Below are 19,681 nucleotides of genomic sequence, written 5' to 3'. Positions count from 1 at the left end.
AATCTATTTTCAATTTAAGTTTTGGTTCGGTAAGGTATCGCGGATGAAAAACTGATGTTTTGACCCTGAAGAGAATGGAGAGTATTGATGTTCAGAGAGATTCATTAAGAAAGTTTTTTTTGTACCCTGACTTCTCTTTTCCAACATTTTAGGAAACTTTCTAGGTAAGAGCAGCTTGTCAACATCTATTTAACTTCTTCACACTGATCAAGCTTCCTGAAAACAACAAACTTCTTATGTTAGGATCTGAAATAGGTAACAAATGAGAATATTTCTCAGGCTTGATATAAGAATATAAATAGTGCTTGTTCTGTTTGATGATATGATGCAGGATCTGACCCAACATAGCATGACATCATTTTGACCAAAGCCAGCAGTCAAAATGCTAACATGAAGTTTGGAAAACAAGTTAAATGAAAAAGAATTGCTTCCAAGTATCTGGGGAAGGAGCAGAATTAAGCAATGATAATAATTTGCATGAAAAATGGAAATTTTTAGGAAAATGTAAGATTTAGCTATTTACATATTCTACATGCTGGATTTTGCACTGCTTCACTGGCAACACAGCAACAACCAGGCATCTTCCCCTGTTTTTGATCAAAGTATCTTTGGTTTAGGAATTCCATAGAGAATAATGTTTCTTTCAATAGCTTTAAAGTACCCTAACTATTGTAATAGGGATATCATTCCTGATCTTGGAATGATAATTGAACTCACAATATCAGTATCACCTATAGTAAAAGTTTTCTATGAGTTAAAACATTAGTTTTAAGGAGCTATTTGGCATGGACCACTTCCACATGTACTTGGTTACTGCTTCATTGCAGAGCAAAAACATTTGTCCCTTTAAAATTCCTTTATCACAATCTAATAAAACATGTGTAGTGTTGTTGTTATTATTACTACTGATGTTATTATTTTCTTGTCCCATCATTACTGGCTTTTCATTTATTCCATAAAGCAGGTGTTTACCCTGATCTAGTAGGTGTCATCCTTGCCTGTGTTGGGTGGTTGGAACCAGATGATCTTTAAGGTTTCTTCCAACCAAAGCCTTTCCATGACCCCAATCTCCTCTAAGATAATTTTATTTTAAAATAAAATCTTCTGGCAAACTAGTACCTCACACAGCAGTTCTCACACCTTTTCCATCTGTTACACAGACTGGAACTGCAGACTTGTAAATCATCATACTGAACAGCATCTTTTATGCTAAGGACAGCATTAGTATGTGCTATTTTTTAAATTGAAATATACAAATATCACTACATTGGCACAATAGGACACAGAACTAATCAATGTAAATTAAGGTCAATTGTTTGGTTGTATTCTAACAATTAACAATGAATTTTTTAGAAATTTTTGAAGTATTTATTTAGCAAAGAATCCTTGTGCTTTCCCAGTAAGGAAACAAGTGGTTTCCTACACTGTGCAACAGCTTTTACTTGGTTCATCAACAACTCAGATATGTTTATTCCATGACACAGATGCATCCTGATAATAGCTTTTATAATCTTGTCTCTTCCTTCTTTTTTTAATGTGCATTATGAGTCTTCAAAGTGAAAAGCAACCTGGGCTTTACCTACCTGTTATGCCTGGAGGTCCTGGTGGGCCAGGCAACCCAGGGGGACCCGGGAAACCATCTCTTCCAGGGATTCCAGGTGAAGGGAATCCAGGAGAACCCTTTTCACCTTTTTCACCTCTCTCTCCAGGGACACCAGGTGATCCTACCCTGCCTGGAATTGGTCGACCTTTGAACAGAGTAAAAGATACATGTAAAAATGACAAGTGAAAAGACAGCAACATTATCAACACATTAACTTTCACAGGGTTTTAGAGAGAAATAGAAAAATGTTAATGCAGAAGAAAAAGGGACTGAATTTTAATTATTGGTGATTTATAAAAAATAGGGGTTTGTATACTCACTACAGCTGAGAGAAAATCACTTCTGTTAGGTCCCTAAACAAACAAACCTCATCTGTATTAGAGTGCTTTCCTGAGATTTAGCTGGACACACCTTTGCTGGGTAGTAAATAGTGGCAACACTGTTTAGGGTTAACTTAGCTATTCCATCTAGAAACTATTGCACATTTCCTTACCTCATAAAAAACCAAATCGAAAACACACCTATAAAGGGAGGGCATGCCTGATAACTTCAAAAAATAAGTACTCAACAATGCTAGCAGATTTAAGGAATGCTAAAACGAAAACGCTTTGTAAGAATAATAAGTGAAAAACAGCCAATAAAGAGAAGCAGATAAACAACTACCAAAACCCCTGCATAAGATCTCCTTTTAGCTATTTGTACAGTCACACAGGTCTTCATATTTTAATGACTTCCAGCTCACAACTCATCATTACGCTTGACCATTAAAACATTTTGAGTCATCTGCAACACTGCAGGAAGATACAGAAGTCACACAAAGCTCAATCTCTGCAGGGCAATTACAGACCAAGAGCTATCATTACAGCCTGTGGTGTATAGCATCTTCTCTCTAACCTGTGAAAAATTTCCTGGAAACTATCTGACCCTGGTTCACATTAATTTTGTATCTAGCTCACTGCCAAGATAGAAAATGAAAGCAAGGAAGGTAATGGTAGTATCACTGCAGGATGTGTGAAGTGTCAGGTCTCCAGAGATATTTGCCTAATTTTTAAAAAGCAAGTATCATGGTCTAGGTCAAACACATGTACATGTACTTATATACGTAAAAGCAGTGTTACCATGGATGGGAAGATGTTAAGGCTATGGAAAAGGCAAAATTTGTAGGCAAAAGAAATAACTTTTATTAGACCGAGTGACACAGTCAAAAAAGCAGGAAGCCTTCAGGAATGACTTTGATCAAGTCAGTATTATTTCTTTCTACAAACCTTGTTTTATTATACTTACACAAACACATACAGAGCTGAAGTGAGAGGCAGACAAAGATACAAGCATACACACTCAGGTGCATGTGCACACACTCCCACACATTCCCAGCTAACAACTCTTCTTGCCCCATGGGGTCACACTCTCTGGGCTGTCTCTGATGGACTCTGCACTACATTTTCAATTTCAGCAGACACTTATCAGAGCAGAACAGAAAGAACAAGGCTGGATCACATCAGAGATGTGAGAAAAGCAATCTAGAGGAAGGGCCTGCAGGGATGATTAGACCCTGGGGAGGTCAGTGCTTGGGTGTTCAGAAAGTCAGGCAGAGTCACTGAAAGGAGCTAAGGAGAATATCCCTCAGGACTGTTCACCCAAGAACACATGACAAATGTGAAAAAATCAGTAGTTATAATTTCATACCTGGAGGTCCTGGAATTCCTTGTGCACCAGGGAAGCCTTTAGAAAGAGAAGGTTTCAATTAGGTAATGAATTCTGCAATGCCAGTGAAAGTGAACTTTTAGGAGATATAATTGAAATTCATATTCATGCATATTCCCATTCAAAATCAAATCTGAAGTTAAATAATCTATATATATCTTCAAGAAATACATTCAGACAAAAGGTACTGCTGTGTGCCAACTTCCCCAGAAATTTTTCTTGAATTGGCAAAGATCTGTAATGGGGAAAATGGGAAGGGAAATGCTTGACTTTTTCTGTTTACTAAAGACATTTTTAAAATATGCAAGCCAAACTTAGGATAAAAAATTAGCAACTGAGTTTTACAAAGGTGTCTCAAGATTCTCTGCATTAATTACCTTCCTTATATTCATGTCGATTTCCATACTTCTTACATAATCTCACTGAATTATTTAGCTGTCATAAAAACTGATCCCAGTTTATCATTTTTTCATCTATAACTGAAAGACAATCTTAGCTATGGTGAGAACGAGAAGTGTCTTACAAGCTACCGGAAAATATAATAACCTGAAAACAATTCAATAACTGGAACATTACACTGTCAAACAAAGCTCCTGAGCACAGATAGTACAATTTTAATTTCCTTTAGTGAGAAAACTAAAAGTCTAACTCAATTAAAAAGACAAGACAAAATACATACCTTTTTCACCTTTTTGACCCTTCAGTCCAGGCAAACCTGAAACTCCAGGGTCTCCTTTTTCACCAAAGGTATCTATTGGTCCAGCATCTATAATCTAAAACACAGGACAAAGACTAGAAACATGCAACTGAGCCATCACATCTCCCCCATCTTCATCTGATGGTACAGAGGCCACCTTAGTTTTACTGACAATTTTCAGCAGTTTTGATTATACTTGCCATTTCAGCAAGAGAGAGGATTGCAGCTGCTGAGGAATTACCAGAGAAAATAAATATTTCCTATTCTACTCAAATGCTTTCATATCAATTCAAGGATTAAGTGGAGAGCTTATATAGCATCTTCCTCAAAAAGAATGATGCCAGAAAACCTTAACGTGGTCTAAGAACTAATCCATTAAGTTTGTATTACCTTTTATTTTAAAATATTATGTAGCCAATTTTTGCTAACATTGAGCTCAATATATAGGATGCTAATATTTACAATACAATATTCAGGAGGTACGCACAATTTTCCAAACCAAATTAGCAGATGTTGGGCATTTGTTCTCATAGTTGAGAAGCAGAGCCACCAATCTATCTGTTCCTGACTAATCCCATTTTTATTTGAAGTGTTACAAAAATTATGAATTGTTCACCTGGTTTCTTCTTGTGTGTAATGGCCAATTTCTGCTCAGGGACTCAGTGGACATTAGTCAGCAAGTGGTGAGCAATTACACTGTGCATCACTTGTCTTCCTCAGGTTTTATTCCTCCCTCTCTCTTCTTCTTAGCTCCCATTTCTTCATGATTACTACTACTACTATTAGTAACTTTATTTTTATTAATAACTTGTTCTTATCTCATGAATTTTACCTTTTTCAAATTCTCCTTCCCATCCCATGCTGAGGAGGGACAGTGAGTGTGTGAGCATCTGTCTGGTGCTTAGCTCCCACTTGGTTAAACCACAGCCCTAAAACTGGCAGATTTACTCTTTTGAACTGTCTTTTGGGTACGTGTACTGAATACCAATGCTTATAATATTCACAGTCCAAAACACTTGAAATTCATATTCTTTGAGGGTTCCTTTCCCACATTTCAAACATACTTTAAAGAACTGCATCCAACTTTTGCTTCCATTAAGGAAAAATATGGACACGACTGAAGAGAACAAGATCAGACTATACCTAGCAACTCTTTTTTTCTTCATTGTTTGAGCACTTTGACTTTCACAAAATTTATTTTTATTTTATTTTATGTCTAAAAATTAATAAAAATTTATTTTACTTACTCTTCCTGGAGGTCCTGGATAACCTCGCTCCCCTTTGTCACCCTAAATCAAAATAGAATTTATGTCTTAAATCCAGATCAGATTTTTTTGCCAACAAAATCAGATTTCCTCAACAAATGAACACTTTGATACAGATTTAAACAACACCCACATGGTGAGTACCTGGAATGCTATAATACCCAGCAGTAGTAATTAGTTTGCAAGCCTGTACTGGTTTGCACTATTTGAGGAGAAATTGGAGGTTTTAGGGAAGCACACTTACACCTATGCTGGCTGGACAAAGAGCTTGTGAAAATAAAGCCTGCATTAATCAACACAGATTTGATCTAACCTGGGGATACCTTCATTTTGACTTCTCACTGTCTCTGAATACAGTTAAGCAATATTCAATTAATATTGCTTTATGTGCATTCGCTGCCTTAATGCAATCAATGAACACACCACAAAAGCTGTTAGCTCATTCTGTGAGAAGGGAAGCAAAAGCTGCTACTACTCACCTTTGTGCCAGGCTCCCCAGGCCGTCCTGGAATCCCAAACCCTCCAGGCAAACCCTGTGTGGAGAAGGCAGTGCAACCAGAAGAGACAAATATAGGTGGATCTTAGCTGTGGCAGCAGCAAAGTTTAAAAATTGTAGAAGTCACAAATTCACTGAAAGCAACTACTTCAAATAAACAATTCAGAAGGCCAGAAAATATCAACTATCTATAATACACAGACAGTTCTTTGTTTTGAATATAAGAAACATTACTGGAAAATGAGTAAAATACATACAGGTTCTCCTTTCAGTCCTGGTTCACCATCTTTTCCAGGCTTGCCCTGTAAAACACCAAGTTCCACTCTGTTTTAACAGACAACCACATACCTTCAATTTCTGAACACAGTGGGTGGGATACTAGAACAAAATTATCACTATTGCAATGCATTAATCAAAGTGTGCTAATTCAGCTAAAAGAACAGAAGGTACAAATGGTGACTATGCCTAGTGCTTGTATTACCCAACACCCTCCAAGATGCAAATTAAATAAAATCCTGCAAATCCATTCCTAGATTCAGAAATAACATAGATTTCCCTGTCACAGAGTCTTCAAGAGAAAATATATCTACAGCACAAGAAACTGGAACCAGATCCATCTTTTTCCTTCACAACAATCCCTTTCTATATATAGGCTCCTCAGCTTCACAAGACATTTCTGCATGGATGTTTATTGGTTCAGTTTCAGCAGAAGTGTTGGAGAGTGGTCCTCTATCCGATTGTGTGATAATGTAGTGGTAAATCCACTTCCGTCACACTGAAATTCAAATCATAAGGCAGATAATACACTAGAAGTCAAAATTCCCTCCTCCAGACTAAATTACAACTATTAGTCCACTGTGTCAACCTACAGAGGGGATAAGATTCCCTTGAAGCAGTTAACAATTATGTGATAAATGATTTGGATGGGCAAACCTACTTTTCAGCATTTTCCCTTCCTCTGCACCATAAAAGGACTGGGACATCAGCTTGTAGCCTGACCCTGTGGTGGCTGGCTTTCATTTGGTGTCCCAGTGCTTAGATTGTATGTGTCGCATAAGCAATATGAATTTGTCCCATAAACCCAAGGAAATGCAGGCACTTAATATACAAAGTAACAGTGCATGTAATTCAGTATAAAAATAATCTCATCAGTTCAGGCATAAAGATTTTGTCTTAATGCAATCGAAGGACAAAAATGATAGAACAAATGTGAGCAGGCCACCACCATTGAGGTGTGCAGCTATGGTCTCTTATAATGAAGGGTTACAAGTAGTTTTTAATGATTAATTAAAACTTTGATCTGCAAAGTCAAGAGAGTCGTCAAATATACACTTTGATCAGAATTACTCATATAGTTTAGTTTCTATGAACTAGAATATCAGATTGTAACATCTGATCATCTTTCAAGGCTTAGCTTAATTTCAGAAGTAGATATGATTTCCTGGACAATTATATATAAAATATCTTAGAAACTTTGTTCAGGGAGCTCTTCAGAAACTGAAAATTCTAATTCAGATGCTCTGGTTTTGTCAAAAAGCTCTAAGCCAATATGTCTCCATTCTTCAAGCCTCAAGCCTGCATTTACAGTAAGAGTAAAAAAATATATATGATAGAAAAATAATCCCATCAAATAAATTTACTGAAAAGTTAATAGAACATCTATCTTTGAAACATAGTAGAAATGGAGATTTTTCTTTTTCAGATGGAAGTACAAGTGAATGCCTATAGGTGTGCTGGGCCTAATTGTTTATCAAGACCCACACCTCAAGAAACACAGAATTACTTAGAATACTTTAGATACATTTTTACATTTTTGCAAAAAAAAGTAAAGTTTTGCTACCTGCTCAGCTATGAAAGATACAGCATGACTCATGGAGAAGTTCTATGGATGAAACTATGATATGGGTCAGATCAGACAAATGTAACAGACCTTATGTCCTTAAGCATCTACAGCCAGGCTAGAAACCAGCAAGCAAAAGGATTCCAGTCACCTGAATTTTTTGCTCCTTTCATTTTCTTTGTATAAATCTCCACCTTCAGGCTAAGCAGGCTTATTTTGTCAACTGCACATGAGAGTATTTGAAATAAATTCAACATGTTCCATTTAGCACTCCTACAGAGTGATTATTTTTCTTTGCATTTTCTTCCATTCTGGAATGACTGAAGATCTTTCTTCCATTTGGATTAATGGGAGTTTTGCCTTCACCTTCAGCACTGGAAGCCACAGTTAAATGTCTTTAGTTTAACTGAAATAGTACATACTAACATTACTGTATGTTACTACTACCTTGATTGTACACCTGTCCTACAGCAAAACTTGCTTGTATGAAATATAGCAAATTTTCTGTTTAACTAATGGTTACTAAGTTTAGTTAGCTAATGGAAACAATACACTAACTGCAATTATGATATTGATAAAATTGAGTATACTTACACGTGGACCAGGCTGCCCAGGCTCACCCTTGTCTCCTTTGAAACCTGAACCTGGCAATCCCTGGAAAATAAACACTCAAGAGATTAAAATACTGCCAAATTCCAAAGTAAATTTGCTTTTAACTAATAGGCATAAAGATATTCAGTGGTATTATCAGAGTCTTTACAATTTTTATTGTAGTAAAAAAATTAACTCAATACTCACTGGGAGTCCCTGTTCGCCCTTTTGGCCTGGATCACCCTAATGAAATTATTTAAAAAATGTAAATTAGTAAACAAAAACTTAAACATTATTCATTTAGGTTGCAAATAATTCTTCATTTCAGCAAAAGCACATTTAATCCTGTTCTCCATTTCAAGAACTATGCCTAATGGTATAATGTGCAAGAATTTAGATAAACATCAAATGCGAATCTGAATTAATCTAGTTTATTTTACTGATATATACTGCTCTGACTGCTTAATTCAGTAATTGAAAAATTCATTATTAAGATTTCACAAATGTGTGTATGAAAAGTTGAGTATATGCTACTTAATTCAAACCTTCTGAATATTTTTACAATATCCCATCCTTATCGATCCTCCTTCCTCAGAAAGTCATTTGCTGCTTACTTATTTATGCAATTATTGATGCATTTACCATCTGTTGTGTATTTTTTAGAGAGACTTCTAGAATGAATTCTAAAACTCCTCCATAAAGCAAACCAAGCAGAAATTTTTGAAAAGTTTGCTCTAGGTAACTTTGTGTTTTCTTTTTCCTGTGTCACTTCTATTTGCTAATTCCTATAGATTATACTTTAATGAAAAGTACAAGAAGTTAAATCATTTATTATCTCACCTTTTCTCCCTTTATGATTTCACTCCCTTTTTCTTTCATATGAGGTGCTGGTCCTGGGGGTCCTGGGGGGCCCCTTACCCCTTGTTCTCCCTGTCAATAGCAAATCCAGAATTGTCCATTGAAAACAGAATGACACTGAGATCAAATATGGCTAAGATTAAAGAGAACTACCACTTGCTTTTAAAAATATAGCTAGATGGTTTCTTTAAAAATTCTTTTTTCAACAAAATCAGCAAGACCAAGGGTTACAGAAGTCACTACTGTGTAACTAGTTACCAACAGAGACTGCACTGAAGAAAGGCCTCTGAATCTACTCTTAAGGTCAAGACAGACTGATTAACCAAATATCACAAACTTATCCAAATAATTACAGCAATAGTACCAAAGTTTTATAGTGCCTCCTTTAGGAAAAAGGAAATTAGAAGGAAAGAGGTCAGACACAGAAAGTCAACAGCTAAAGGCAAGTTACCCAAAGTTTACAGTGCTCCAAAAGCTTTATGGAAGTCCATAAAGGCCAACTTCAAGATGATAACTGTGGATGACTTTTTAGTATGCATGTGTCCATTGCAGGGTCAGAGCCTCACCTCCTTCTATAGTGCACAAGCTCTATCTTTAACAGTAAATCACCTCTGAACAGACTCCATAAATTTCTGTCAAGCAGTAATGCACAGCAAAATACCATTTAACTTTTGCTAAAGAAAAACCTGTGGAGTCCAGGAAATCTCCACACACTTCTATGTCATCTTCTCCAACATTTTTCAATAAACTTCATTAAACTAATTTCAACAGCATGTCATGTTGCAAAAAATTCTATCCAGTAGGAATATTGACTCAAAATCCATTAATAAGGTGGTGGTTAAAAAAAAAAAAAGAAAAAACCTACCTAAGTAATATACTTGCACTGCAATAATAATTTACTTACACTGCAAAAGCCCTCTGAAAAGCTTCTGGAGAAGTGTTCAGACACATTATGAATTTACTGAATAGCCCATGAATGCATGCAGTTCTTGGCTCCCACAAACACAACATAAGGCCCTTTAGCCTAGACCTCTCAGTGTGAGAGGTAACAGATTAAAGCTGACATGTATTACCTCCCATTTGATGCTGATTAAGAGAATAAATGGGATCCTGGAGCACATCTCTTGGCTTAGATTCACTTAAAAGTAAACCACTCTGTGTGCTCTGAAACCTCTTCCTGGTTGTGTCAAAACACAATAAAAGGGGACAACTGAAAAATCTGCTTCAAATGTGTGCATGGCCAAACCAAAATAAGGCAGACAGGCCTTAGAGTCCTACAATAATTAATTCTGATCATTCTGAACAGCACATTAAATCTCATCCCTTAGAACTAAGTTGATTTTTTAAAAATCTCATGGTGAATCCTAATATACAGAATAAATGTTTCAAGATCTACCCACTGCAAATTAAAGCAGCTTTCCAGCACAGCTGGAAAACAGAATGGTGACCTAAATTAATGTCAGGTATAACATCAAATCAACATTAAAAAATGTTGCTGCTCATGACTTTTCATTTAGGTGTAAGTTACAGATTTACTCAAGTCTTCCAAAAATCACAGCATTGATTTTCTCCATTGATTGATTTCAAGACTTTACTTCATTTAAAACTAAGTATCAAGAATATTTCTGACAGTTGTTCTCTAGAACTTTACAAGAGACCTACCTTTTCACCTTTGGGACCCTGAAAGCCCAAGCCCATGTAGCCCTGAAAATGTAAATTACACACACTTAGTCTTTTTTTTTTTTTTTTTTTGCAGTGCATACATACATGTAGATGAACATATGAAGGTATTATGTACTTGTCAAATGCTAAGGGAGAATATAAAAGTCAGAATATGTCTTTTAAATGCATATGTGATATAAATAAATAAATAAATAATCATGTCTTAACTCCCCTGCTGTTTTTTAAGCCCTGTGTCACAGCAACTGGTGAAAAATCAGATTGAAATTCATCAAATAAGTTTATGGTCAAGATGCTCTTTTACCCAACACTTAGTGAAAATGTTGACACCTTAAAATTAATTCGAATAACCAGAGAATGCTGTAATTACTACTGATTTGATTAAGTGAGATAACAGGGCTAGACCAATTTGAAAATAAAAAAGGGGTAAAAATCTCTCTTTATGATGTTCATTAAGACACAGAAATAGGTCCCAAAGTATAAAAAAAACCCCACACCTTTAGGACCATTAGTTTCCAGAGTTTTGAGGATCTGGTATGCAGATAATAAATAAATAAATGGAATTAAAAAATAAAATAAACAAATGGACTTAATATTTGTATTAAAAAGTCTTACCTTCTCGCCTGGAAGTCCTGGTGGCCCGGGGGGACCCTACAAGATAATACATTTTAGCATCCACATGTAGAGAGTACACTAAGTGAAATAATGTCTTATTCTATGAAAACAGCAAAAAGGCAGATCTTTTCATTAAACCCAGTAATTTCATTTTGCTCTTGCTGTGCATAATTTACAAGTTAAAATTAAAAAATAGTAACAAAGTGAATCTGAGATATCTCATTAATTATTATAAGAACAGATAGATGATAATGTGCTTCCACAGTAATGCTCAGTGATGCTACCCACAAGAATAACCTCAGCAAAAGTTTGGATTTTGATCTGGATGCTTGGTATGTAGCTTATTTTCTATAAATTAAATTGGGGAAGAGCGGAAAGGACGACCAAGGAGAGTTACAGTCTCTCCCCCACAAAAATACCCTCCAACAGTGCAAGAAGAGAAGGGGACTGTAGGAGCAGCTGCTACTGAAGACCCACGTTGCTCAGTAATTTCTGCCATGGTAGAGCTCAGAAGGCTGAATATGAAGTCTGGAACCACACCTTATCTTTCCCAAATCCCAACCAAGATCTGCTACACACACCTTCCAGAAAATTTCTGCAATAAAGATCTCTAAGTGAAATGCAAATCACCATGAAAGGAAACTTACTTGCTCTCCTGGAGGGCCCATTGGTCCCATTGGTCCCTGAAACCCTGAAGCTCCAGGTGGGCCCTATGAAAAATTCAAAAGACATCATAAGAAAGTGATACTTATATGGTAATTTAATGATACTGATATAATATTAGTTGAAGCTTACTGCTATTCCAACATCATTTTTACTTACAGGCAGTCCAGGTTGGCCAGGAAACCCTTTTTCACCTTTTAGCACGCCAGGAGCTAAAAGACCAACCACTTCACCTGGATCTCCCTATAATAAGAATGGAAAAACAGTAAGTCTTGAGCACGAATTCAAATATATTCAAACCCACCAGGTGAGGAAAGTTTTAGCTACTTTGGAATCATTTGGAAAGCTGACTTTAAAAAATCACCTTATTTCTTTTAATTCAGCTAGAATTCAGCTCATAGAGATATTAAAAGTTAAGTCCTTAATTGCCAAATGTACTCTAAAGCAGCCTGAAGAGATTTCAGTACCATAACTATCTTCACACCTCATTTCCTGTATTGTAATGGGTAGTCAGAATGATTTTCCCATGAAATCTATCACTACTACAGTGTCACCACACAACTGGATCATCTGGCCTGGCTGCTGAGAGGAGTGGTGACCTCACAATCTCTTTCCCCCGCTGAGATCTTCATGCTTACACCTAATTTTGTCATAAAGGCCATTTAAGGTGTTCTTTTTCTTCAGGAAAGGAATACACTTTAGAAAGTCCTTCTTTAGAAAATTATTCTGATTGCCATCCATTTCTTTATGTCCCTTCTTTTGAGAGTAAAAATCCCATTTTTCCTGTGTTTTTGTAAAAAGTTACAATATTGTTAGTGATTTTATCTCAGTTCTGTACCTATGCATACATGCCTAGGAAAGAAGCATCTGAGTACTTCAGTGTTTCTATAATGAATGAGTTCTTTCCATGTGAGAGTAAGAGAAATGGACATTTTAATAACTTGGGTTGTCATGTCATTACAAATTTGAGATTACTTTTAGACTTATATTTAGCTTACAGTTCCAGATAATATCTGTTCATTTAAAAGACAAAAGTCTCTTGGATGTCATTCAATGCTTCATTCTTCAGTTCACAAAATGAACTCAGATACTTACTTAGTCTGATTTTTTGTCTATATGAAAAATGTCCAGTATGTGTTGGATGATTCTCATGTTGTGGGGTACAGAACCTTCTTCCACAAACATCATCCATGTGAAACTTTTTAGATACATCAAATGTCAATATAAAAAATGTTTGATTCATAAAACTTATCTAAATTTTTATACCAAATTGGGTGGCCACCATAGTGTTTATACATAATTAATGGCATGCACTACTTCTTTTCTATTTTAATCCTTATAACATTTACCCTTTTAAGACCTGCATGGAACAACGCATATGTTCAATTGTTATAAAGTGAGGAGGTCACCCCACTGTCTTTATTTAGTGGGGCTGCAAAACAGAGTACAAAGTGAAACAAAGCAAGACAACTTTTCAGTCCTTAAGTAAAGCCTGCTGCTAGTCTTAAAGGGTGTAGAGATCACACAAATTCTTATTGTTAGAAGCAGAATATAAATACTCTAAGAGTAAAACGTACCTTCATTCCAGGAGGTCCGGGAGGTCCCTGTGAAAAAAATAGACATAGTTGTTGTTATTGCTCCTCAATATTGTATATATTACATCTTAAACTCAGTATAATTTTCTATAGCTATATTTGCATTTCAAGAGTCAGCCTTTAAAAAAGTGAGTCAAGCAGGAAAGAATCTACTTACTATACTTCCAGTCAGTCCTGGTAAACCTGGGGGACCTACTGGACCTCTTTCACCCTAAGGGGAACAGAAAAATTGGTTTTGTTTAGGGAGCACATGCTTGAGGGGTTTTTTAATTTCAACACAAAGATGCTGTTATAAACATATGTAAATGTCACCTTTGTGCCATTACATCCTGGAATGCCAGGTGGACCAGGAGGGCCATCTTGTCCAGGAATGCCCTACATGAAGAGAAAGTAAAGAAATTAGCAATATTAGGAATAATCCAGATCAGATGTCACACCTAGAAGTTTGATATTCCTTGTAAAAACACATATATTTAATACATACAGGAAGGCCTGGGTTTCCTGGGAAGCCTGATACTCCTGGGGGGCCCTGCAATTGAGAAAAACACAAACTGAAATGACAAAGCCACAAAACAGCACGGATAAGCTACAGCCCAATTTCCATCTCCACTGCTGACAGCAAAAATCAGTAGCATTTAAACTTCCTTGACAAAACAGCTCTAATCTTCAAAACCTCTTAAATATGTCACCTTAGTAATGAACAACTGAAAACAACTTTTTATAATTCTTTAACTTTTTAAGCAGTAAGAACTAGATCAGAGCCTCATGTAGAGGTAAAGGGGAATTCACAGGTGTTCCCTTCTCAGAAACATTGTTCCCAAAATGAAATTTACTGTAGGCATCTCTTCATAGCAGAAGATAATGTTAACACACTATAAAGATGCTTCTCTGTCTTTCATACTCTCGAGAGTATCAATTCATTCTTAATATCAAAAATCCTACCAGGTTGAGATAATTCTTTCTCCTTGAACAGCTTTTCAGTGTTATGAATCAGGCATTTAAGTTGGCCCATAATTTTCATGCTATCATCTTACTTATCCATGCAGCATTTCCTAAAACATATATTATGAAGCAGAAAAGATGTATGGGAATCCTGAGCTCAGAGAGTGTATTTGCTTCTTTCAAACGTCATAATTGCTAAAATACATTTTACTTACTCTGCAGCAAACTAATATATTTGCCAGGAGGTGCCAATTTACATTAACACTCAGGATACCCCAGGTCAACATGAATATCATGGATTGAAATATGGATTTCTTGATCTAGCAGAATATCCTGTCTGTAACACCTCATAAACTGCAGTTAATTCAGTAAATTCTATTTGCTGCAGCAACTGCAGGCAAATGGAGAACAAAACTGAAATGGTATGTTGAGAATCTGTGAGCAAGAGGGTATAGCTGAAAATGTATGCATCATTACTGGGCAAGTCATTTGAATTCTCTTTCATCATGACATTAGGAAATGTGAAAATTCTCAGAAAGAGCTTGGCACCTCAAAAAATCCTAGCAGGTATGGCCCCCAATACAATATACTAAAAGAAGTGCTATATAAGTGCCCCATTTAATAGAAATGACAACAGGAAGATCACAGATATTCAGAGCCTCTTCTAGCAAAGTTAAGAAATCTTTGTCCCTGGCTTTAATTTGCTCTGTATCTTTTCAGCACATATGTGCTCATGACTGTGTCAGCTTCTCTGCTGGAGTGCTTCAAGGGTAGACGGCAAATATAAAGGAGATTTTGCAAGAGGAAATAAGGTTGGTTCATTCTGAAGCTGGAAAAAAGCCTTTTGGTATGTCAGGAAGATAACAGAGGCATACTAAAACCAGTGCTGTTGACACAGTGACAAGTATCAGGTAACAATGCAAATTAATAAAGGTACTGGCTATTCAATGAAGCAAGAACTTCAAAGGTAAAAGTGAGAATTTTGAAATTATTGTGCAGCTGAAGTTGATGTCATTCATTAACTCAGAGACTTCCTCTTGCACTTGAAGGCAGCCAAACCCAAAGACATCAAAATTGCAAGAAAGTAAGACAGAACTCACTCTTGTTCCCTTTGTTCCTGGCAGTCCTGGTTCTCCAGTATCACCCTGAAATGTAAAAGAGAAAGCTTTATCTTTTTTTGGGACAACAATTTAGGGAAATCTGATTGTTTTGAATACTAAAGCTGAAGTTCTTACCTTAAGCCCCGGTGGCCCAGGAGGACCTTCAGGTCCTTGCATTCCAGGAAATCCAATCACACCCTGTAGTCCTGGCAAGCCTCTTTCTCCCTGTGGAAGAAGAAAAACTAATCAGCAACCACACAACTGAAGCTCCTTCTTCAAGTAACTCACATATCCCATTTCTGTGCTCAAGGAACCTGCTAAGTGGCAAGAAGCTAGATGTGACAGCAAAGAGTTCATTATGGTACTTGAAAGAAGGATTATTATAAATAAAGAAATATTTATATTCAATAAATTTAAATAATAGTTTCAATATTAGGTTCAATAATAAATTGGCAGGGGCTGAGTGTGGCATAACACAAAAGCACTCTTTAAATATTAGTTAAACCTTTTTTTCTGGATGGCACTCTTCATAGCAGATTTATTCCCCTGGTAACAGGAGGTCACTTTTCCTTTAATAAAACCTACCTGCATTCCTCCAGAGATGCTGCTGAGTCCCAGAAGAAAATCTAACAGCTCAAATCAGCAACTAAATTTCTGAAAACCACAAATATCACTGTTTGGTCAACTAGTGTATGAATGGTAAATACCACTCTTCTAATACACCACACAGAACAGCAGATTTTGGAGACCAGTTTGCCACTTGGACTTGAATTTCAGGGTGGTTCAGAGGCAGGGTCTTCCCAAGAAGCTAAACACGAAATTGTATTTGTATATTTGTCATCCTTTTGATTCTATTTAAATGCTGTATAGGACATCTGTGCTGTCCGTCTCCTTACAGCTCCAAATGTATTTAAATCAGATAAATTTAGAAGCAGAAAACCTATCCACACTCTAGATCAATATTGCAGCTATTATACACTCAGCTATATTTGCACACTCAGTGAAACCAACAGGAACATTATCTGAATAAAGGATGCAAAACCTACACGAAGGGAGAGGGGGAAAAACGAATGCATGTCAATCCCTGGAAACAGCAAATCAAGCAAACCAAAAGCCACTGGTTCCATGCAGGAAGTAACCAAAGTTGTCCTTTCAAGGCCTGATGTGAAACGAGCAGAAACACTTCATCCTGTCAAAAAACTGTGGGAATATTGGATGAATAAAAGGTTAGCGTGAAACTGTGAAAAAAAGAAGTTTTGCAAGTTTGGACAACGTGGCACCTGCTTTAGAAACTCAAAATACAGCAATTTTCAAAGGACTGCAAAAAAAAAAAATTACAATGTTCAAAAAACATAAAAGGACAGTACAGAGACTTAAGGGATTTCAGCAAAACAGTGAGAGACAAAATTGCAACTCATAATTAACAACATAATTTAGTATTTGATTTCAGGATGGCGATTAAGAATAAACTTTTCTCCTGTTTGCTGAGGACAAAAATTCCCAGAAATATGCTGGCTACTTAGAGGTCAGCTGAGGACTGAGCACACATGAGAACATTTGAGTCTTGGAGAGCTCATTTGTCCAGGAAGTATAACGGGCATCCTGCAAAGAAAAAGTTATGACATGCAGACAGAGGAAACTGAGTGATAAGCAGCAGACATGGTGTTATAGTGTCAGAAGATGAGAGGAATTGGAAAATTTGTGGAATTACTGGGCTGATGTTGGTTTTTAGTTCCTTGTCCAGGATTTTTGTTAAAATGAAGAGACAAGGGGAAAGGGACATTATTGATGGGTATGAAGAGCAGGGCCAAGGAGGGAGGGAGAAAACTCTAACTGAGATGATAAGAGCATGAGGAAGTAAAATCAAAATAACATTAATTTATTTAAAATTCCTGATAGAAAAAAATTATCCTGCTGCTTGTCCTCTCCATCTTCCCACAAAAATAAAACTTTTCAGTATAAGAGTACTTTCTGAGGCAAACAGTTCCTTGAAGTGCTGAAATGGCATGACCTCCTCTATTTAATTCCCAATATTCTTTATCATGGTTTGAGAATTCTTTATTTGGTTTGAGCCAAATCTGAAGCAGTGTGCTAGACCAGAAAACAAAGCAAAACAAAGCAAATATCAGAACAGCTGGAGAAATATGTTTCTAGGTCAGCTGTAGAGGTACAAAGTCCAAGTTCTAAAGTAACTAAAATTGTTTTTAAAAATATTTGAAGGAAGAATGCATCATGATGGAGGTCTCTCAACGAATGTTGAAATAATTAACAATCTGAGAAATATACCTGTAAAGTTAAAGAGTTTAACATAAACCCATACTTTGACTGGCTAATTTGCACTGCTGTCACAAGCATTCTTCTACAAAATCAGTTGTTCTGTCATTCAGACCAGAATTTCCCACTGAACCCTGGGCACTTGCTCTCATGACCTGCTGCGAGACAGGCTAAAGAAGGAGAAGACACTCAAGTACATACAAGAGTATATACACACACAAGAGGGTCTCCCACTGCTGAAGGAATGTACAACATGTGCAAATGAGAAGAAAACGAGATTATTTTGACAGCCACAGAGAAATATGCCCCCTGTGCACCACAGGTGACTCACATCAGCAATGTGTAACATGGCTGACACTACCTGCACTCAGAAGTTCTGCCCCTGAGGATTTCACTACACTTTGAACCACTGCACCCTGCAACACAGAAAAGTAGTCTTTCCTCCCTTCTTAAGGAAAGTTAAAACTGAGCTTTACAAATCAGATTTTCACTTGGTCCTTTAGACCATTCTGGAACTGTAAAAGGGCCTGTGAATCACTTACTAAGGGAATGACTGCTTCAGCTGGCCAAGGAGGTTACCTAAAGGCTTAAAATACATAAAAACTTGCAACTTCTAAGGCAACTATAGTCAATTCTCTTAAGGCTATCTTCAACCTTCCAGGCTGCCCTGTCTGAGGGGTAAAACAGCTGGAGGAGCATAACAAGTCACTTTGAGCTAAGATACATTGAGGTTTCCCTGGAAACATTTTTATTTTCCCTACTTAAACTGTTAGGCCAAGAAGAAAAACAATTGGCTATTTGTCCAGAACTTCTGGACACCCAGTCAAGGTACTGGATGTTCCAAGGCCTGGAAAATATAACTCCTGAGCACATGGAGGTCTGTACCACCCCAAAGCCTGCACTCATGATTTCTCTTTCTGGAACTGAGCTCATTTTTTTTGCAAGAGGGAAGGAAACATAAGAGACTGAACATTTGAGAGCTGCTGGATCCCTCTCTGCATGCAACCTTCCACCTTGCCTACCTATTCTAACAGGGAATCATGGACTTACACACTGCTAACACCTCTCCCTCTACTCTGCCTTCCCAATTGATTTTACTGCAAAGTAACCTCGGGGTAAATAGTCCAAACTAAAGATTGTTTGTAAGTCCATATTTCTGCAGTTTTAGGCTAGACAATTAATAGGATTTTACTTCTCTATGCCATCCACGGATACTCAGAGAAGTTAGGGCAACCTATTCCACTGAGACCCAGTAAGAGACCTTAGACCTTCGGGGTTCCATTTCCTTTCTTTAGTCCAGGTATCAGTCTTCCTTTTTGTACAACAGCCTGAGAAAACTAATGGTGCCTGCATTTGTAAGGACTAACAAATAAAGCTTTTACTTCAATACTCTTGTTTGAGTTAGTACAAACTTCCATCGTATTTTTTTTTGCAGCAGTGATACTACACTAAATTAGAATAAAATTCTATCAGAGTATCTACACTAAACAAGAGAGTACAGAAACTCTACATTCCTTAAACTGTAAAGTCCTATGGCTGAAGGGTATCCTAATGTCACTGAGTAGATCAGACCCCACAGACCATTGGGGTAACAACAGTCACACTGCTGCATTCCTACCTGAGGTGGCTTACTTGGAACTTCGAGATCACATGGAGCTATCACTTATTATGCTGTACAGAACAGGCATAAGCATGTCCTGAAGATGCCTTGACCTTGCAAGAAAACACTTGATCTGCTGCATCCTTCCCTTGATTGCC

At 36.8% G+C, this 19,681-nt stretch overlaps 1 protein-coding gene across 1 annotated transcript in view; it reads right to left on the bottom strand.

Annotated features, from left to right (window-relative positions):
- Positions 1-19,681, bottom strand: part of COL4A1 (collagen type IV alpha 1 chain) — a 119,796-nt gene that overhangs the window by 37,972 nt on the left and 62,143 nt on the right. Inside the window, exons 3-21 of the mRNA XM_066545330.1 lie at positions 15,785-15,874; positions 15,650-15,694; positions 14,092-14,136; positions 13,920-13,982; positions 13,765-13,818; positions 13,590-13,616; positions 12,172-12,255; positions 11,997-12,059; positions 11,350-11,385; positions 10,717-10,758; positions 9,037-9,126; positions 8,404-8,439; positions 8,200-8,259; positions 6,023-6,067; positions 5,749-5,802; positions 5,252-5,293; positions 3,987-4,080; positions 3,290-3,325; positions 1,584-1,748 (exon numbers count right to left, since the gene is read on the bottom strand). Of these exons, the coding sequence (XP_066401427.1) occupies positions 1,584-1,748; positions 3,290-3,325; positions 3,987-4,080; positions 5,252-5,293; positions 5,749-5,802; positions 6,023-6,067; positions 8,200-8,259; positions 8,404-8,439; positions 9,037-9,126; positions 10,717-10,758; positions 11,350-11,385; positions 11,997-12,059; positions 12,172-12,255; positions 13,590-13,616; positions 13,765-13,818; positions 13,920-13,982; positions 14,092-14,136; positions 15,650-15,694; positions 15,785-15,874 (1,171 nt within the window). The remainder of the gene's footprint in view (positions 1-1,583; positions 1,749-3,289; positions 3,326-3,986; positions 4,081-5,251; positions 5,294-5,748; positions 5,803-6,022; positions 6,068-8,199; positions 8,260-8,403; positions 8,440-9,036; positions 9,127-10,716; positions 10,759-11,349; positions 11,386-11,996; positions 12,060-12,171; positions 12,256-13,589; positions 13,617-13,764; positions 13,819-13,919; positions 13,983-14,091; positions 14,137-15,649; positions 15,695-15,784; positions 15,875-19,681) is intronic.

The sequence above is a fragment of the Molothrus aeneus genome, chromosome 2 (genome assembly GCF_037042795.1).
Source record: "Molothrus aeneus isolate 106 chromosome 2, BPBGC_Maene_1.0, whole genome shotgun sequence".
Lineage (NCBI taxonomy): Eukaryota > Metazoa > Chordata > Aves > Passeriformes > Icteridae > Molothrus > Molothrus aeneus.
Note: the sequence above shows the minus strand (reverse complement) of the source record. Positions and strands in the feature narration are given on the sequence as shown.